General features: G+C 34.2%; 1 protein-coding gene across 2 annotated transcripts in view; it reads left to right on the forward strand.

The window, feature by feature from the left end:
• Nucleotides 1-20,994, forward strand: part of LOC122034309 (DNA ligase 4-like) — a 30,830-nt gene that overhangs the window by 7,004 nt on the left and 2,832 nt on the right. The window contains exons 5-23 of one of the 2 annotated variants that reach the window (XM_042593504.1): nt 918-992; nt 2,877-2,968; nt 3,166-3,237; nt 3,629-3,708; nt 3,796-3,833; nt 3,934-3,940; nt 4,861-4,989; nt 5,093-5,168; nt 6,832-6,956; nt 7,039-7,073; nt 15,171-15,229; nt 15,549-15,632; nt 16,772-16,864; nt 16,939-16,987; nt 17,196-17,283; nt 19,065-19,265; nt 19,449-19,574; nt 19,652-19,751; nt 19,818-19,923. In XM_042593504.1, coding sequence (XP_042449438.1) covers nt 918-992; nt 2,877-2,968; nt 3,166-3,237; nt 3,629-3,708; nt 3,796-3,833; nt 3,934-3,940; nt 4,861-4,989; nt 5,093-5,168; nt 6,832-6,956; nt 7,039-7,073; nt 15,171-15,229; nt 15,549-15,632; nt 16,772-16,864; nt 16,939-16,987; nt 17,196-17,283; nt 19,065-19,265; nt 19,449-19,574; nt 19,652-19,751; nt 19,818-19,923 — 1,635 coding nt within the window. The remainder of the gene's footprint in view (nt 1-917; nt 993-2,876; nt 2,969-3,165; nt 3,238-3,628; nt 3,709-3,795; nt 3,834-3,933; nt 3,941-4,860; nt 4,990-5,092; nt 5,169-6,831; nt 6,957-7,038; nt 7,074-15,170; nt 15,230-15,548; nt 15,633-16,771; nt 16,865-16,938; nt 16,988-17,195; nt 17,284-19,064; nt 19,266-19,448; nt 19,575-19,651; nt 19,752-19,817; nt 19,924-20,994) is intronic. The other variant, XM_042593505.1, reaches the window with a different exon arrangement.

The raw sequence follows: 20,994 nt of genomic DNA on the forward strand, positions 1-20,994 counted from the left end.
ACGTCTATTCCATTGTCTGAATGATTGGCATCTCTTGCTGAATATGTCAAGAACAAACCTAATCCTGTTAGTGGCTCACTAGTTCTTAACTTTCGAAAGGCAATTTACAAGTTATATGAGAACTGCTTGATGTATATATATTATCCTATTGCTTACTTTATTAGTTCACACAAGATTTCTACTATTGTTGGCCAAAATAGGGATTGTCATGACTCATGAGGTTATAATGATACCTTTATGACACAATATGACTTGTATGCTGTGTTTATCACAGTGCTCGATTCTTACACAGAATAGCTGTAGCTTATCCACCCATTTCACCTTCAACATTGATTGATATGCTGGATTGCAATAACTTTTTGATATGATATATTTTGCTACATAATAGTACTTGATGAACAGACAAACAATCTCATATGAAACTGGACATTTTGGCATCTTGCAGAAAACCTTGGCGCAATTAAGTTTATATATATTGCTGTTAGTTTGGAAACTTGGTTTGAAACTGTGGCAGAAAGCAACATGTAGCTGTTACCTGTTAATTTGGAAACTTTGTTTGAAACTGTGGCAGGAAGCAACATGTAGCTTGTTACCAGTGATGAAAATTTAAGAAGTTGTGCATCTGTTTCTCTTCGTGGTTGGAATTACTTAAGAGATTATGGACTCATGGTTGAATGAACTCTGGGGGTTGTTTCTGCCAAATGCTAAAATATTTTACTTGTCTACTGTCACCTTTCCACAGTAGATGAAGTACAGTTTGGTTCGTTGTATTCATATCTTTTCTTGGGCTGCATAGCAAAATATTTAATTTATATTGTTTTGAGTGCCTCCTAACTCTCACATTTTATGACTTTACGGAATCTTTTATTACTTGATATCAAAATATTCGTGGCACTTAATTAATTGCTTATGTGCAGGATATTGAAGTTGGGAAACCTGTTAGGCCTCAGTTAGCTATGAGAGTCAGTGATGCTATGAATGCATGGAAAAAGGTTATTTTTTAACTTTAGCTTCTCATGACATTTAAGATGCTTTGGTCTTTTGCTTGCCTTGCTATTTCCAGATCTTCATTTAATTATTGAGTGTATTGAGATGGCAGAACCAAAGGTTTTGATAATCATATGTTGGTGGTATGCAGTCAATCCACTCAAAGCACATATGTGGTGTGCAAGGGCATATGTAGTCAACATTAAAAATTAAAAAAAAACATTTATATTGATGACCAACGTAGGATATCTAATTCATATTTTCACATAGAGAAAATATATATGTTACCATGCAATGCAAAACACGTAAGATACAACAGTCAATGTTAGGGTAACCCGATGCACGAAGTATCCCCCAATGCGAGGGCCGAGGAAGGGTCTATTGTATATAGCTTTACCCTGCATTGCAAGAGGTTGTTTCTGTGACTTGAATATATGACTACCAAGTCACACGACAATAAATTTACCGTTGCGCTAAAGCTCCCCTTATATACAACAATCAATATTAATCAAGGATAGATTTTATTAAATAACATGCATATAATTAATATGTTAAGTGTTTGTCACATGCAAAATAAGTGTTTTAATCACTTTAATTAGTTTAAACGGAATGAGTCTTTTTGATTCAATAATTTGGCTACATATGGCATATGTAGGAGATGACTGAAAGCTTTCAGTATTTATGATTGTTTTTGTAAAAGAATGGAGGGATTGATAATGATGTTTTACATAGGATACAAGCAGGATAGTTGAAATGGAGGATAGTTTCTTTGTGATCATAAGGTACCTTCAAAGTTTAAAGGGAAGTTTTACAAAATGGTGGTTAGACCTGCTATGTTATATGGATTTGAATGTTGTTATAAATCGAGTAAGATAAAAATTGCTGAGATGAAGATGTTATGGTGAATGTGTGGACATACAAGGATAAACAAGATAAAAATAAAAGATTGTGCTCATTGAGGGAAAATTTCAAGAAACATGTTTAAGATGATGTGAATATGTACTTAGGTGTCCAATAAATGTCTTAGTTAGACGATGTGAAATCAAAACGAATACACACATTAATCGAGGAACAGGGAGACAAAAGAAGACTTAACAATGATAGAGCGGGATAAAGTTATTTTAAAGAAATATATTTAAGATGATATGAATATGTACTTAAGTGTAATAAATATCTCAGTTAGGCGATGAAAAATCATAACAAGTACACACATTAATCGAGGAACAGGGAGACAAAAGAAGACTTAACAATGATAGAACGGGATAAAGTTCTTTTAAATATAGATGAGGATATAGTAGGGGATCGAGCCAATTACGTAGGAGGATTCATATAACACACCCCACTTAGTGGGATAAAAGTTGGGTTGTTGTTTAACTTGCTTGTTTGATTTGTTTCTGTAATGCATCATGGAATCCTTCCTCTTCTAATCTTGTGATTTTCTTGTGTTCTGGTCACATATGAATCTCTACAAGTCTATTTTTTTTTTTCTATCTTGATTTACCTTGAGCACATTGACATGCATTTTACAATACTAAATTTTTGGCATCTAGATTGATCATTGTGGTATTTGAAAATCTATTCGTAGACTATTCTTTTTTTTGCCATTCTTATAAATAGTTACATTCACTTTTTTATATTTTCTTGAATGGAGTCATATCAGTTCTTTAACTTGGAGATACATTGAAATGACATCTCTATTACTTGCTGCGGATTCCTATTCTTTTACCTTTTGGATGTTCAATTCTGAAGCACATTTCAATTTCTTATTTTTCTTCATATCAAAGCTGTTCTTTTATTTATTCTTTCCAAGAAATGACTTGTGCAAACATTCTCTGTTTTTGTGTTCCAATCTAGATATCTTTTGTTTCATGTTTTGTTTCTTTATTTAGCTTCATGGAAAGAATGTTGTCGTTGAGTGTAAGTTTGATGGCGATCGCATTCAGATTCACAAAAATGGAGAGGAAATCCACTATTTCTCCAGGTAGATGCTGCCAGGTCTTAGAAATTTGTATAACTATTGCTTGTGTTTAAATAAATGCAGTTATGGGATTTTACTATATATCTATATGAACCTTTGTTATTGTTGTCTAACTTAAATGGATTAATATCTCATCACTTTGAAACGATAGAGAAACCAAGAATTTGCGTCGCTAACTTTGTTATTCTTCAATGAATCAGAAACTTTCTCGATCATACTGAATATGCACATGGCATGTCAAATATTATTATACAAAACGTCCTGGTTGACAGGTAACCATCTTGTTTTATCTCTTCTAGAATGCTTCATTAACCTTTATTTTCTATGTTCTATTTGTGAATAGGATCAATTGGTAGAATAAATCAGAAATAGAATCTCACGAGATCTTTCACCTATAAATCTCCTCGCATACTTCTTTTCATATTTCCACAATTTTGTCTTATAGTGGAACTTCTTGTGCCAAATGTTCTATGTTCTATTGTATGCTCCTGTCAGACATTTAACTTGTTTGTAAAATTAAAAATAAAATTAATTTTCTTTTAAACATCTTCTGTTGGCAATGTTATTGTTGACATGTTTTATTGGCGTATGCCTATTTCCAAAAGGTTAATAAAAATTTAAAACAGTAATTGTAATATGCATTTGTGTTGATGTTATATATAGGTGTATACTGGATGGTGAAATGCTGGTTTGGGACACCTCTACTCAGCGTTTTGCAGAATTTGGTTCAAATCAAGAAATAGGTCTTTGGATACCTATCTCCAGCTGTTTCTTGTCATTTTTAACATGATTTTATTAGATAATCTATAAAATACCTTTTATCATTGCAGCAAAGGCTGCTAGGGAAGGGCTAGAGAGTTATCGCCAGGTAAAGTGAGGATTTTCATTTTCATGATATACCTCCATCTTTGCAGTATACATGCAAAGTGTAGCTAACTTGATCTAATTCTATCTTATTTTGGATGCAGTTATGTTGTATCCTTTGACTTTCTGAATTTTTGTAATGAGTTTCTTGCTGGTGAGATATGATTATTGGATTATATAATATAGTTCACATGAGGTTATTTTTATGTTTGTTATTTTCTTTTTGTAGTGTTTTAGTGCTGTACCTAGCGGCTAGCACACTTTTGTGCCTTGAACTCTGTGTCACTTTTCACTTCTGTCATCATTTATGTGGATCATGGATTAAAATACCGAGCCATGCCATCCGAAACTGGTGCTATTTACCATTTTGGCACGGGATTGACATTGATATCTACCGGCACCCTGATTGTGAGGTTGTGACGGTCTTGCGAGGTCGCGGTGAGGTCACGATGGCCTTGTGAGGTCCCCTCGTGCCGCAAGGTTGTGGCACGATGATTAAGATAAAAAAAAACTTAGGTTTAAATTTTATGTTAATAATTTCAATCAACTTCTATCTATAATATTTGATAATCTAAATATGCTGAATCAAAGCCTAATAAAATTATTTCATTAATTATATATATATATATATATATATATATATATATATATATTTTAAAAAAAAACTAAAATCATATTGGCATGGCACGATACGATACCGAAATCGTATTGTTCGGTCATAAACCGAAACTCCGATATGGCTCGAGATTTTAAACTATGATGTGGATAACGTGTGAAGTTTGGTACATCTTAAATACTGACTGAATTTTTGGCAGTTGATGCTGTGTGAGTGCCACTGTTAAACTAAATTGACCGAGTACTCTACTAAGTGCTGTTTAAGATATAGCTGCCTCTCCACTCCTTTTAAGTCACTTCAGGTCTCATGTGCATTTTTGTGTCATTTTCCCATGACTTAGGCTCTTGAATTTGAATGAATTTAACTTGGTTAACATTTTGTTCATAGCTACTGCTTTCTAGCTTAACAGATCCAGATGTAGCATTTGATATTCTCTATGTTGGAGACACTAGTGTGATTCATCAGAGTTTGATGGAACGACATAGTCTTATGCAGAAAGTTGTGAGACCCTTGAAGGGACGCCTAGAGATATTGGTACCTAATGGTGATCTTCATCCGTCTGCTCAATTTTCCCCTTGACGTCATGCTTAATGAAATAATTCATGCTATGATACTTATAGAGGTTTGGAGCCTATGATACTTTTCAGGTGAACCATGTTGGTCTGTTCTTGCTAACAGTGTGGAAGATGTGGAAAGGTTCTTTAAAGCCACCGTTGAGAATAGGTTCTGATGATCCATATGTTGTCATCTTTTCCCCTTCGAATTTGTTTCTTTTTCTTATATGAAGAGTGATTAAGAACTTCAAGTTATGCTAATTTAATTTTTTAAGATACTTTCTGGGATCAGTCTGTTTTTTTGTACATCTATTCTGTTATTCATGGATTAGATAGACGTTTGCTGATAGTATGAATGTATTTTTGCTTTCAATGACTTAAACACACCTCCATAAGTTATTTAGTTTACCTAATGTGGTTTTACTGTTGTATGTTCGAGATTGCATCATAGCAATCTAGATTGTGTCAAAATAGCCGAAGTGCAGAACTCAAATATCAGTTTGTTTTACAATCTTTATAAAAGTTCCAATAACTTGGGCCTCAAAGTGATTTATGTAAATAACATATGTCCATTAACTTAGCATTTTTTTTTAATACTTCAAGTTTGCCATACAAATTAAGATTACACTAAAAGATGAACACTGGAAGTTGTACTCCAAGTTGATTTTGATGTGATCGACTGAGTCAAGTTAGGTTCTTTGTTGTGTTGATGCCTTGTGTCTAAGTGTATAGGAACTTAAGAACACGTGAAGTTAGCAGAAGACGCGACGAGCGAGAAGGGTGACATAGGAAATAGATCGATGAGATCGGTGCATCCGAGGGATGAAAAGCTGCGGAAGAGTACACCGGTGGATGAGAAGGACGCACGCGGAGCATCTCTCGTCGGGGAGGAAGTCTGCTCGAGGAGAAGATCAGAGTTGGGTTCGGGCGAGCTTAATTCCGAAGGATCGGAACATCACCCAAAGAAGCGTGAGGAAGAGTTAACCATTTGGAGGTTAACAGGACGGCCTGAAGGCAGCTCCGAGCTGGTTGGAGGCGCCCTCGTGCCTCTTGATGGAGATGCCCTGATGGAGGTTGGAGGCGCCCTTCTGAAGCTTCCATAGAGGCGCCTCCATTGAATAGTAGCCGTTAGGTTACCGTTGAGAAGAGGATAATCTTTATCCTCTTGGAGGCGCCCTGGATCCCTTTGGAGGTGCTTTCAACCTACGTGAACCAATGATAACTTTTTCCCCGGAGGCTCTAAAAAGTCCTCTGGAGTTAGGAATTAGAATGCAATGATTGTACTCATTTCTTAGGTAATTCATGAGCGTTCAAAGTTTGTAAGAGGCTATTCTGCCTTCAACAAAGGAGTCTTTTTAGTGAGCTTTTCAGCTGCCTTGGATTAACAACTACTTATGTTGTAACCAACCTAAGTACATTCTGAGCCTTCTTACTGTTTTTCTTACATTGTTTTCTTTTATGTTAGTTTTTTTTTATTAATATCGTGTCTTTGCTAAATAAGTAGCAAGAGATTATTCTAACTTCTTTTCAGAGCTATTCATCCCCTCTAGCCGGTCTACCTGTACCTACAATTATCATAATGTATGATGCTTGCATAGGAAGACCAACTTTCATAAATAATATATCATGAAAAAGGATTTCTGAAGGGATTAAGTTCAGTAAAATTTTTTTGATAGGTTTTCCATGCAAAGTTGACTTTAGTCTCCTACATTGAGCTATTATGATAGTTGATTTCCTGTCATATTTGAGCTATTATGATAGTTGATTTCCTGTCATATTTGTACTTTATTTCTATAATCTTCCTATGATGTACTGTCTAAAATCATTTTCAGAGATGAAGGAATTGTGCTGAAGGATCTTGGATCTAAATGGGAACCTAGTGATCGGAGTGGAAAATGGTTAAAGCTAAAACCTGACTATATACATGCTGGTTCCGATCTTGATGTTCTTATTATTGGTTTGTTTCTTTCTTATTCTAGTCATCATATGTCAGACTTAGATTCATACCTATGTCATGCAAACTAAGTGATTTATTGTAGGTGGTTATTTTGGTTCTGGACGTCGTGGAGGCGAGGTACATTCAATTTTTCACATTTTCTTCCAAGTCTATTTTATATACTTATAGAACTAGTCATAAAGATAAAACAAAACAATCTGTAATTTAAATAAAATTTAATATTTAAATTTTTAATATTAAATAATTCGTATGTAATATTAAATAATTATTATTTTAATATAATGGATCCATTCATTAAGCATAGAAATTTAAGTAGGTCAAATGAGGATGGAAATTTAAATTTTTATTATAGAGTTTAAACTTAAAAAGTAGAACAAGGTTTAAATGAGATGCATAATGGAAAAGTTGTTGGATCAGATGATATTCCGATAGAGATATGGAAGCGCCTAGGGAAACAAGGGATTGAATGACTTACAAAATTATTTAACATGATATTGAAAACGAAAAAAATGTCTGATCAATGGAGAATAAGTACTCTAGTTTCCTTATATAAGAATAAGAGAGACATACAAAATTGTGCAAACTATAGGGGTATTAAACTAATGAGTCATACCAGGAAACTTTGGGAAAAAGTAATAGAAAAAAATTAAGGAAGGTGACCACGGTGATCGAAAATCAATTTGGGTTCATGCCAAGAAGGTCGACAATAGAAGTTGTAACGTCCCTTACATACGGACACCACGAATTGTAAATGCACTTACATTCATTACATATTCTTAACTTAACTAAGGTATTTAAATAGTTCTTAAAACAAATAACTACTAGCAATATTTGGTCCTAGTCATATAGTCCCAGAATTTATTCTACGAAAGGAACATTTAATTAAGCGGTTCGGGTTGTACTGCCATTGTCCCGAGCTTGCTCACCTGTCAATGCCTCCTGCCCCATTCATCTCAAATAGTTAAAAATCTGTGAGTCGAGAGACTCAGCACATTCAAACCATATTATGTATTAATTAATTTCTATATCCATGTGTCCTTACGGAAAAAATGTGCCTAACTAAGTCTTCATTCATATTAAAGCATTTTTTTTCCGGTATGTGCATACAAAAGCATGAATGTAAACGTACTACGAACCAGGACCTCCACTTAATCATAAGCATAAAAACATAGACATAAGCATGAACATACTTAGTCATAGGCATAAACAAAATTGAACACAAAAACAAACGTGAATCATAAGCGGTAGTGCATAAACATGAGCATGAACACCCATAACATAAGCATTCACATAAACATAAGCACAAACATAAGCTTTCATGGCTTGGCATGCTCCCCGGGCTTAGGTCCCCCGGTCATAACATGGTAAGCTCTCCAGGCTTGGTCCCTGGATCATAACTGGTAAGCTCCCCGAGCTTAGGTCTCCGAATCATAACTTGATAAGCTTCCCGGACTTAGGTCCCCGGATCATAACTTGGTAACTACTTTAGCATGTGCATAATCATAAACCTAAACCTAAACCTATGCATATAAATTCATAATATAAGCTTAAGCATAAACTTGCGCTTAAACGTGAATAGGATCAATACATGAGCATGAACATAACCAAAACATACATCTAACATAAACATGGCCACTTCATAAGCATGGGCATAAATACAAACATGTGCATAAACATAAACATGGTCACTGCACAAGCATGGAACATAAATATAAACATGTTGAATCTATAGCTTACAAAAGCATAAAACCCGAAACTAGTTAGTATTATAAAGATGTTACAACATGATTGAGTTCTTATCTACTTATTCCTAATCCGAACCTAACGAGTATTAATATGTTATCAAAACATAATTGGGTTCATAGATTCTTGGACCTGAAACCTAAGAATTTAAGGGAGCATGGTGAGAATAAAAAAATAAACACAAGTACAACCAAGCAAATTCCAAAATTCACTTTTAACCTATGTGGGTCTTATGCTAAAAAACATAAGAAGATGAGCACCACTAAACCAAATCCGAAACTTACCTCATCTAGAATCCGAAATCTACATAGAGCACGTGATGTTATCATGATGAATAGCAAGAAGGAAACATAAACCTACCTAAACTAGAGACCCAAAATACACGTAGCATGCGAAGTTACCATAATGACAAGCAAGAAGAAAACATAAGCCTATCTAAACTAGAGCTCCAAAAATACATGTAGCATGTAAAGTTACCATGATGTCCAGCAAAAAGAATTCATAAACTTTCCTAAATTAGAAATCCAAAAATACATATAGCATGTGAAGTTACTATGATGTCAAGCAAGAAGAAAACATAAGTCTACCTAAACTACAAACTGAAAGTACTTGTAGCATGCAAAGTTAACATGATGAGGAACATGAAGCAACAAAAGCCCACCTAAACTATAATTCCGAAATCTCCTAGAGTCCATAAAGTTATCATGTTAAGGAGTAAGTTTAACACAACTTACTAAGCTAAATTTCCGAAAAGAAATACACATAGTCCACTAACTCGTCATGGTGTGAAGCAAGAGTAACACAAACCTACTAGACAAATTTCGAAAAAACATACACTTGAACATGATCATGGGCATAGGCATGTACATAAACTTAAACATGATCTTGAGTATAAACGTGACCACGAACCCAAAACACAGTTATCCATATTCATCATCCCTTACTTGAATATCAATTACTTACACTCATACAAATATGTACACGTGACATTATTATACAACAAAATTCCTAGCATGAGAACCCAATTAAGCAAGGATGACCTTAACCCATACATGAGCATAAATTGTCTACCATTAAGTTGTGTTTCTCATTAAATATTTCATAAGCCTCATGTATGCAAATAACACTTTGTAATGTAAACCAATTCCCCTTATACAAGACATGAATAATCATGGTTGTCCGAAAATATATAATCAGTGCGCGCTAGAGTTTATAAACATATCTCACCCCTAACGATTCTATTAACAGGTTAACCCCTAATATCTAAACAATAGCTTGCAACCTTAAGGTCCATGTCCACACCAACTTCATGAATCGATTGAACCTGCATATAATTTTCCCATAAAAATCCATAACATGTAAGGTCATAAAACACATCCATCCATATAATTGGTGTGCTAGAGTTTGTGAGATGTGTATATTTGTCTTTATTTATTATTATTATTATTATTATTATTATTATTATTATTTAATCCATTACATGCATAGTTATGAAACATGATTGTCCGTATAATTGGTGCCATACATAATTGCTTTCATAGCAATTTAAACCTTGTAATCCGAAGCCTATTTTGATCATGAAGTTATCTAAGCATATTTCATTTCATGCATCCTAAACCAAAACCAGATTAACGTATACCAAAAAAAGAAATCCTAAACATGGTTATGGTTCTAGCAACTTAAACCGAACCTAGCATGTGACACCTAATATAATCAAGATAAGGAAGAAGGAGGAATATAATTGTAACTAACCAAGCCCGAATTTAATACATCTACCAAGGAACCTAACATCCATAGTTTATAGGAACCAATAAATTCATAAGATAGGGAAGAACATGCCCTCAACTCCTTTTTGCTACTAAACCTCTTCTTCTTCACCTCTCCTTATAGTTAGGTCCGGCGTGGTGGAAGCTAGGCCGACGGTTGTGAGAGCTAGGGGTTGGCGAAAACTTGCAAAACAATATTCGAACCCCACTTTTCTTTCTAAGGGAGCATATATATATTGGTGGTGCCAAGTCCATTCCAAAAATAAATTTGAATGATTCCATAATAAACTAAATTTCTATACATATTAATCTTCATATCAAGCTCCTATGGGAAATAAATTCAAATCATATATATATATATATATATATATATATATAGACCTTAATTAAGTTTTAAAAAAAATCAATCTATATATATATATACTATTCTTATATAAATTTTACACCTACCAAGCCTTGTATAACTTTTATTTATTGAATTCGGATTCATCTTATATATATATATATATATATATATATATATATATAGTGTCGTGATATGTTGCGCGCCACACAGTGCGCGACTGTTCGCGCGCGCAGCATATCCGACTTTTTTTTTCAATTTTTTTTTAAAATTCTAATTAAAAAAATCAATATTTATTTATATAAATCCCTAATACATAAATATATCTCCTAAACACATTACAATACTCCATAAATACTTAAATTTATTTCATTTTCAATTTTTCTTTTTATTAAACATTATAACCCAATTGGGAAGTCTAAACCCTAGGGGTAAAATCTTAAAAAAAAAATAGCATTGATACTATAACCCAAAGCCTGAACCCTAGAGGTAAAATCTAAAAAAAATAGCTTTGATACTATAATCCAAAGCCTGAACCCTAAATAGCTTTGATACTATAACCCAAAGCCTGAACCCTAGAGATAAAATCTAAAAAAAATAGTTTTGATACTATAACCCAAAGCCTGAACCCTAAAAATAAAATTTTTAAAAAATATTTTAATTATTATTTTTTAATTCAAAAATAAAAAAAAAACACTAAAATCAGTGATATCCTGCGCGCGCGCACAGTTGCGCACTGTGCGGGCGCGCACAGTCGCGCACTGTGTGGGCGCGCAGGATATCAAATTTCTATATATATATATATATATATATATATATATATATATCTTAATTAAATTTCTTACATAAATTGCATATGTAATAATTTTTATATAAAATTTATACACATGGGTTATATAAATTTTATATTCTTACTAGGCCTTATAAATTTTATATATATCTATATGTATTTAAAATAAACTTTATACATATTTATATCCAGCCGTTATAATTGGTCAATCCAAATTCCATAAATGTGAACTAACTTAATTAATTTAATCTAACTAAATCTATTTATTTAAATTGTTCAATTAAATATGAATTAATCAAATAAATCCTTTTAATTAAAATACTTTGGTTTTGGACACTACCGAAGCTATACCTCTTCTTAGACAATTAATTGAAAAATACCGGGAGAAAAAACGAGATTTGCATATGGTATTCATTGACCTAGAAAAAGCTTATGATAGAGTCCTAAGAGAAATTATATGGAGAATTCTAGAAAGGAGAGGTGTTAGCGTAAAATATGTTGAACTAATTAAAGATATGTACAAGGATGTAACGACTAGAGTAGAGACTTCAGACGGAGTAACTGAAGCATTTCCAATAAAGATAGGGTTACATCAAGGATCAACTCTAAGTCCCTATCTTTTTACACTAATTATGGACGAACTCACTGCACATATTCAAAACACAGTACCGTGGTGCATGTTGTTTGCAGATGATATTGTTTTGGTAGATGAAACATGTGAAGGAATAAATGCTAAACTAGAAACTTGACAGGAAATACTAGAAGGGAAAGGTTTTAGACTTAGTAGACTAAAAGGGCAGCCCGGTGCACGAAGCTCCCGTCATGCGGAGTCCCGGGGAAGAATCCATTATACGCAGCCTTATCCTGCTTTTTGCAAAAGGCTATTTCCAAGATTCGAATCCGTGACCTTTTGGTCACATGACAACAACTTTACCATTGCACCAAGGCTTAGTAGATTAAAGACAAAATATATAGAATTTAAGTTTAGCAATATTAAATATAATGAGATAATTATTAAAATAGAAGACGACGAGTTGCCTGGAACTGAGAAGTTTAGATATTTAGGATCATTTTTGCAAAATGATTGAGAGATTGAGAGAGATGTCTTACATATAATACAAGCAGGATGGTTGAAATGGAGGAGAACATCGGGTGTTTTATGTGATTGTAAAGTATCTCTAAAACTTAAAGGAAAATTTTACAAAATCGCAGTTAGACCTGCTATGTTACATGGAGCTGAATGTTGGGCTATGACTCGAGCACATGAGCAGAAGATGAGAGTTGCAGAGACGAGGATGTTAAGGTGGATGTGTGGACATACGAGAATGGACAGAATAAGAAATGAGAGCATTAGAGAAAAAATCGGAGTTGCATCTATTGAGGGAAAACTTCGAGAGACACGTTTAAGATAATACAGGCATATACTTAGATGACCAATAAATGCTCCGGTTAGGCGATGCGAAACTATGACAAACACGCATATCAAACGAGAAAGAGGCAGACCAAAAAAGACTTGGTTAGCCACGATAAACCAAGATAAAATTTATTTAAATATAGATGATGGTATAGTTGGAGATAGAGCTCGGCGTAAAAGATCCATATAGCCGACTCCACCTAGTGGGATAAGACTTGGTTGTTGTTGTTGTTTTTAATAGAATAATAAATTTACTTTTGTAATATTAATTAAATTAATAGTATATAAATAATTACATGAATTAAATATATTATGTAGGGTGCCAATTGTAAGACGTGAGATCCTACACCTTGCCCTCATTATATGGAAAGCTTGAGATCTTGCACATCATGCTCTTGGCATTACTTTGCATGAGAGCTCTTGTACATGATGTCACATCATGCCTCTCAAACTCGAGACAGAATCCCTTCTTACTCCACGATTCAAGAGTCACTCTCCCATCCAAGAACCATGTATTAATTTCATGTTCTCATTTGAGTGCTACCAATTGTCAAAATGACAAATGGGACAACCCCACTTCCCGAATGAGCCTCAACAACAAGGGTATGCACTCTTTGCTTTTGCAACTCCCTATATGTTTCTTTAGACTATAGGTCACTCACTCATAAGACGTTGTGAAAGGATGTTTCTGAATTGGTCTCGAGTCCAACTTTAGTGTCCCTACACAAAAGAAGTCAAATTAAGGCTTGGACATCTCTAATTATTCAAAGAGGAGCTTTAGACCAAATGGATACTTGCCACAAGTAGTAAATCTGTTCCTTGACAATGGAAATCTCAAAATCCCTCTCCAAGTTGCTGCTCTAGAACATCCAACATTGTTTTAAAAATGGCTTAGGGAACCTCCATTGATTCTCCTGAAGAACTAAAAGATACTTCTAATTAGAAGAAGAAGAAGAGGGAGCACTCACTAAATCGTAGCAGATCAATTGATAGCTGCTGCCCTTGCTTTGTCTAATACCCAGGGAAATGTTGCCGGCGAAGGAGGAGAGGGTGGCCAGCCTTAGTGAAGGAGGAGGAAGGTTTAAAGGAGGAAAAATCTTGGGTTTCTATTGGAATTTAGTAGAAAAATAGAGAAGAAGAAGAGGTGTTCAATCATGGAGGGCTGTACGTGAGCATGGGCAGAAGAGGTTTACCCTACTTCCGCCTTGAACCAAACCAAAATCAGCGTTGTGGATCTTGGTTCACTCATAACTCGACCAAATGAATTATAAATTGAGTCATGAAAAAGCTGACTCAAAAATCCTAATTTTTGAATCCAACACAATTTAAAATTCCACAGATAGGTCCACCTATAATGATTTTAAAATACAAGACAGCCTTAAAATTCTCTAATAAACCCCCAAAAATATCGATTGGATTTTTAAGTAAATACTAAATATTGATTATTAAAATGAAAATTCAGAATAATATAGTGAACTACACAGTGAGCCACAATTTCCCTGGGCGATCACCATCTCAAGCTGTAGTGTGCACCCCAGTCTCCCAACAACTACAGTTTATTCTCCCCTTGGCGATCGTCACTGCAGTTGAATGGTAAAAATTATGCCTTTCAGGTTACTGCAGTTAAGATGTGGTGTATAGGTCAAAGATATGTGGAATGTTTAACGAAAATTTCTGCGGATATACTTGAGCCAAACATCCTCTTGCAAAGCAAGATAAGACGGTGTACAATAGACCCTTCCTGGACTCGTATTGGCGGGAGCTTCATGCTTTATACTTAGCCAAACAGGGTTGCATGGGTGAGTGATGAACAATTTGCCACCCTCTTTTGATAGGCCATTGTCCTAGTCACGTGAGAGCTTTTTTTCATATATTTTTATCAGTTGGTGATAATATTCTATGTATGACCCTTAAGCCTAAAAAACTATAGTAACAATAGTGTCAAACCAAACTCGCCAATTCTAACAGAAGAAATGTATTAGGTTATGCTAATTGCTGCCTTTTAATAGTTCCATGTTTATCTTTCTTACTATTGCTGACTAAGTGAGTGACATTGAAAATATAGGGATACTGACTCCAAAAAATTCTACATTCCAAATGGTTCTGTGTTATCATATCAACTTGTATAGATGAATTCTTGTCCCTGTGTATTTTTCAGGTGTCTCAGTTTCTAGTGGGTCTCGCTGAGCTTTCAGAGACAGCTGGCTACCCAAAGAGGTGGATAATCTTGAGCATTTTTCTTTTATAGAACCTAATAGATTATGTAAATTTATCATGCTGCTGTTGCACAGAGAGATTATTACTCTTGGAACTTTGTCTGGAATATCTCATCGATCATTCTTTCCACATGAGCGCATATTTCACCTCACTATGGCAGCCGATTAAGATCACTTGCTTGTAGGTTGTAGATAAGATTAATTTTTATGTTGCAGATGATGATTATATATAATATATGATATATCTTAAGTGTCTGGATACTCTATATTGTTGGGAGTTGGGGCTAACATGACTTTTTGATATTGATATTGATATGCAGATTTATATCATTTTGTCGAGTTGGCAGTGGTCTTGCGGACGAGGAGTTAAATTCTCTAGTTGCTAAGCTGAAGCCTTATTTCAGGTATCTTACACTTGCTGATATTGCTATAGGGTTTATGTACCATTTTTTAATGCGATATATATTCTCATTTCCATTTCGTACATAATTCATTATTTTAGCAGATAAGGATTTTTCTCTTAAACCAATTATTATCCAATGTATTAATGGTATTGTCATACACAACCAGTTTACTACTGTAATTGCAAAAGAAGAAGATGAGACAAAGTAAAGCAGGCCAACAGATGATTTTCCTCTTTTCTACTTTTTTACTTCTGTAAATGTCGGTGGTTCTTAATCTGATTATCAGTGCCATAATCTCACCATAGGAAATTGGTAGCTCAATGTCCATATTTCATCACTATCGACCTTTGCTAATAAGGTTATGCTTCATTTCTTTAATTTTTTTGTGTGAACTTTGTTGCCAGGCAATGGAGCACAACCATTGACTCCTGATTAACTTAAAATTAATAAAATAAAAGAATCCAATAGCTTAAGATTTAATAGATTGATCGTTCCTTTAAATTTGACCACACTATCCTTTTGGTCACACTTTTTCCTCATCCTATGTGTTTCTCTTACTCTGGTAGCTATAGGTCATTAGCTTGTCCTATCGCTTCAAGAAGCCAAACAGATTACAAGAAGGGCTCAGTAAAGATGGTTTCTACACTTCCTTCGAAGGGTTGATTACTCCATTTCAATTGATTATATGCTCTTTGGTATTACCTCTTTAACCAACAAAGCCCACTGCTGTATTTGAATGAGATAATGGATCAGCTTCCTTGGTTGTTTTTTTTACTTTGATATTATTTTTTGCTGGATGTGCAACAAGAAAGATGTTGGTTTAAAAGAACTTTCCCAATTTCAATTACTCTTATTAGTTTTCGACAAGAACTTGCACTTCCACATAAGTAAATCAATTGGCTTTTCTGATCAGATGCTTCACTAGATTCCAGACAAATGATTGCATGAACCGTCAGGTATCTTTTGCACAGTGGATCAATTATATTCTTGTGCATTAGGATATCTGCTTTTTGTCCTATTCCAGCTCATTAACCAACCTAATGTACTATTTCATTAACTATTCACTTTACATGACATATATTTATCTTATTTTGTATTTGAACATGGCTGTAATCTAATTTCTGCCTGGCACTTTAAAGGAAAAATGAATACCCCAAAAGTGCTCCACATTGTTATGTAGTTACAAATAATTCGAAGGAGAGGCCAGATGTGTGGATAGAGAGCCCTGATAAGTTAGTAAGCCTTTCTCTCTGATTCTCATTGAGTTAACTAGTAATTGGCTTAAGAGTTCCTCTTCTGAATGCAGATCTGTCATTCTATCTATAAATAGTGATATCCGGACAGTAAAATCAGAGGTACTCTTGCTACTGATTTCTTTGCAAGTGCAGTTATGCTACTTGTTGTAGGAAGTAGGAACATCCAGATATCTAATTGCCCCATTATTTCAAACTGAATCTTGCATGTATATGAACTGCAGTGCCATCTTAATTTCTATACTACTTGGTTTGCCTTTATCATGTCATGATATATTTTAACATTGCAACAATTGTTTCAATCCTTCAGGTGTTTATGGCACCATATGGTCTAAGGTTCCCCCGAATTACTCGGGTGAGATATGACAAACCATGGCATGATTGTCTAGATTTGCAATGTAAGCTCTTGGATCCATGTCCATGTTTGTGACTTTTGCATCAGAATAGTATGTTCAGTTGTAGCAGTAGCTGTTTTTTTTTTTTTTTTTTACTTTTAAACTAATGTGGGAGACATATCTGGAGGAATTTTACATGCAAGTTATGTTGGTCTTCATAAGATTAATAAAAACTAAAAAGAATAAACTGTGACTTATCATGTCTATATTCTTTAAAATTGGTTGGTGCATTGCAATGCTTCGTAGCACCGTGGATCACCTAATCTAGAATTACATATATATATTTTTATTTTCTTCTTACACTTGTTATCCATTTTGTTTACATTGTGAAGTGTGGCTGTACGTTCAATCCTAGCAGTAGATGCATTTTTTTCCCTGTTTTTACACTTTGAGGGAGACATATCTTAAGGAATTCCACATATTGTTAATGTGTCTGCCTGAAAAGAAAAAACTGTAGCTTATTGTGTCTATATCTGATTCTTAAAAATGAGATTTGAGGTACTTAGAAATTTCTATTTGGTTTTGTAGAAAGGTGGAGACTAATAATTATCATTTCAATAATGAGTAGAATACACTTTTATAGATACAATGGGTCTATCAATCCCAACAAATCATGGAAAAAATATTATCCTACCAAATATGCAAAACTAAAATATTCTGTCAATCAATTAAAATTCTATCAGATCAAATAGATTGATACCAATTGATTTTAATTGATACTAACAGATTTTAATTGATATTAATTAATTCACTAAGTAAATCTACATGTTTCAATCATACAGATTTTTTTTTTTTTTTTGCTATTTCTTGGAAATCAAACCAAATTTCATGTAGAGGAAACTTAATATGAATTGAATTTATCACTTTGGTTTGGAGGACTGAGTTTGCATTCAAACATCATTTTTTAAAATAAAATAACATGTCATTTTTGAGGTCTAAAAATGTTTTAAAAGAATTGTTAATTAATGTCATATTTTGAATTTTTGACATATACTTTATAAATGTTGAATTACTCTAAATAACTCAATGACAAATATGTATTTTTTTATTTAGGAAAATAAATTTGATTTCAGTTTGGTTTAGAATTTAACCAAATCCAATTCAAATAAAAAATGTTATGATGGTTATATCAAGGATTTGTGTGTAAATAAACAAATATACTAGGGATGCAAAAGTAAATTGGTAGAGAGTAGGTTTGGTGTTGAACCCTAACAATATTATCACATCAGCATGGTACCTGAACTGGCTTCAAAATATCGTGGGTCTCCTAATCTGGAACTACATATTTCTTTGACTTCTTACAAATATAATCCAACTTGATACTGGTGAAAATATTGTAAATTTTTCAATGCATCATGTTAGCTTGAACTTTTTGAATAAGAATTTGAATTTTTTTTATGGAAGAAATCCTTGTAAACATGATCTGATCCAAGTGCTCCTGGCCTTTATTTCATTGCTTAGTAGTTGCATTTAGTGAGTGGCATACTCTAACTGACTAAATGTTTTGATGGAAGAGCTTGTCTTAATGATAGACAAGCATTCTATGAATTTACTAAATAATACAGGAAAGGCACCTGAAATAGTACATGTACTCGCATGGATTTATTTATTTATTTTTTCTGCTGTTCACGAGATTTGTCTTGCTCTAGTTGTAACTAGTGAGCAACACTCTAGCCCTTTTTTTGGTAGAAAGATATAAATGTACAAAAAAAGTTATGGGAAGGGGATGGCGCTGCTCTGGTTAATCCATCAGTATTCTGATACTTGTCCTTGGACTAATCCAGCATTTGTAGAATTGGTCCAATCGAGCAATGGGAATACATGGCGAACCAATCATCCAGGTCTTCAAAGTCAAAATCCAAAACGCACAAAAACCACGAAGAGAGGAACAAGGAAGAATGTTTCTGTGATCTCTGCTCATTTTATCCAGACTGGCATCTCAAATATTCAAGAGGAAACCTTCATATTTGCTAACATGGTTTTCTGTATCCTTTCATTCACAGGGATGTTTGCCTGCGGATAAAATTGTTTTTTCTTTTCCAGAATATATTTCATACAAATCCACCAGTTGAAACCTTGCACTTGTAATTTTGTGCTTGAGTAACTCATCTACTTCTCAAACATGTTTCCTAATATTCCTTTAACAATCACTTCCTTAACCTAGTTAGACTTTATCAATGCTCCTCAATCCCTTTCAATGGACCATCTTCACAAGACTGTGGTTGAAAATGGAGGAGCATTCTCAATGAATCTTAATGATTCAGTTACTCATTGCATTGCCGCTGAAAAGAAAGGTCTGCCTTTGTTTTTCATCTTAAGAAGAACCGCTGACATGGTCTTATGGCTGAAATTTTGATTCTTAATTTGAAAGGGTTTAGATATCAGGCAGCAGTTCACCATGGAGATGTCATTCACTATTCTTGGGTCTTGGATTGTTGCAAGCAAAAGCGCCTTCTACATCTGCAACCAAAGTTAGTATGGTTTCTTTGTAATGGGTTACTTGTTTTTTCTCACGTCTGATTCAAGTTTTCTGATAGGTACTTCCTGCATTTTTCTGGTTCTTCGAGGGGAAAGCTCGTTGGCGAGATTGATGCCTTTTCAGACTGTTATTACATCGATATAGATGTCACAGACATTAAGCAAGTGAGAAATTTTATTGGAACTTTTTTCACCCCTCCTTGGTGAAGAATTCACATAATCAAACATAGAGATTTTCTGACATTTCATTTTATGGCTAAGAACAAATATAATGTAATTAACAATTTTGATGTATATATAAACAAAAGGTAGGTTGCAGTAAGGTTTGAAATTGTTATGAGCTAGGTTTAGGAAGAGGAAGGAGCCGCAACGAATTGAGGATGATGAGCAGTATGGTTGACACGTTGACATGAATCTTTCCTTTGCTGAATTTGCCCTATCTTGTGGTTGCAGCCCGCAGAAGACCCACAGTGACCATCCTTGGGAAATCAACCAATTGACCACAATTGACCGCCTGTGATTCAACCCTCTCAACTCCTTTCATGGTTGGAATTGTAGAAGATGCTCATGAAGAGCCATAGAATTATTCACAAATCAGCCCTTTGACCTCCGCTTGCATACCAACAGTATTGAAGCTCCGATGCCGGTTGATGGATGGAACAATAAGTTTTTTCCATGCTGATTAGCAATAGATAGAATTTAAAACCTTACATTGCTCGTGAAATTTCCAGAATCCTTATTTTGAGGAAAATTTCATGTTAGGGAATTCATTGACCTGACACAGTAAATTTAATTCAAGAGGGTACTAGTAAAGCTTGGGGTTCTTAAGATGCACCATGTCTTTGCAATATTGTCACATGATAATATTGATATGGATCACAAAAGTGTCCAAAAAGCAAAGTGTATAATTTAGCTTTGTTAAAGATGATGATGCTGAGTTTCTCAGTAAGCCAACAGATTAGAAGCTAAGTACTAATTTAACTCCAAGATTGGCATGGGTTGTCTCTCATATATGATTGCTACCATTTTTTCAAATTAGTCGATAGAGAGCCAGCAGGAGAATGACAAAATGAGGGCAAAAGTGCAGTTTTATTTGAAAACATTTTGCTGTCACAAATAGCCAAGCCAACTCATTGCAAGTCAACCTGGGTTTTAATTTGGTAAAGTAGTGAGGGGTTGTAAAGAAAGAAGCTGTAGGTTACTGTTCTATAGCAGTTTTAAGTTTATCGTCTCTTC

Source organism: Zingiber officinale, chromosome 11B (assembly GCF_018446385.1).
Source record: "Zingiber officinale cultivar Zhangliang chromosome 11B, Zo_v1.1, whole genome shotgun sequence".
NCBI lineage: Eukaryota > Viridiplantae > Streptophyta > Magnoliopsida > Zingiberales > Zingiberaceae > Zingiber > Zingiber officinale.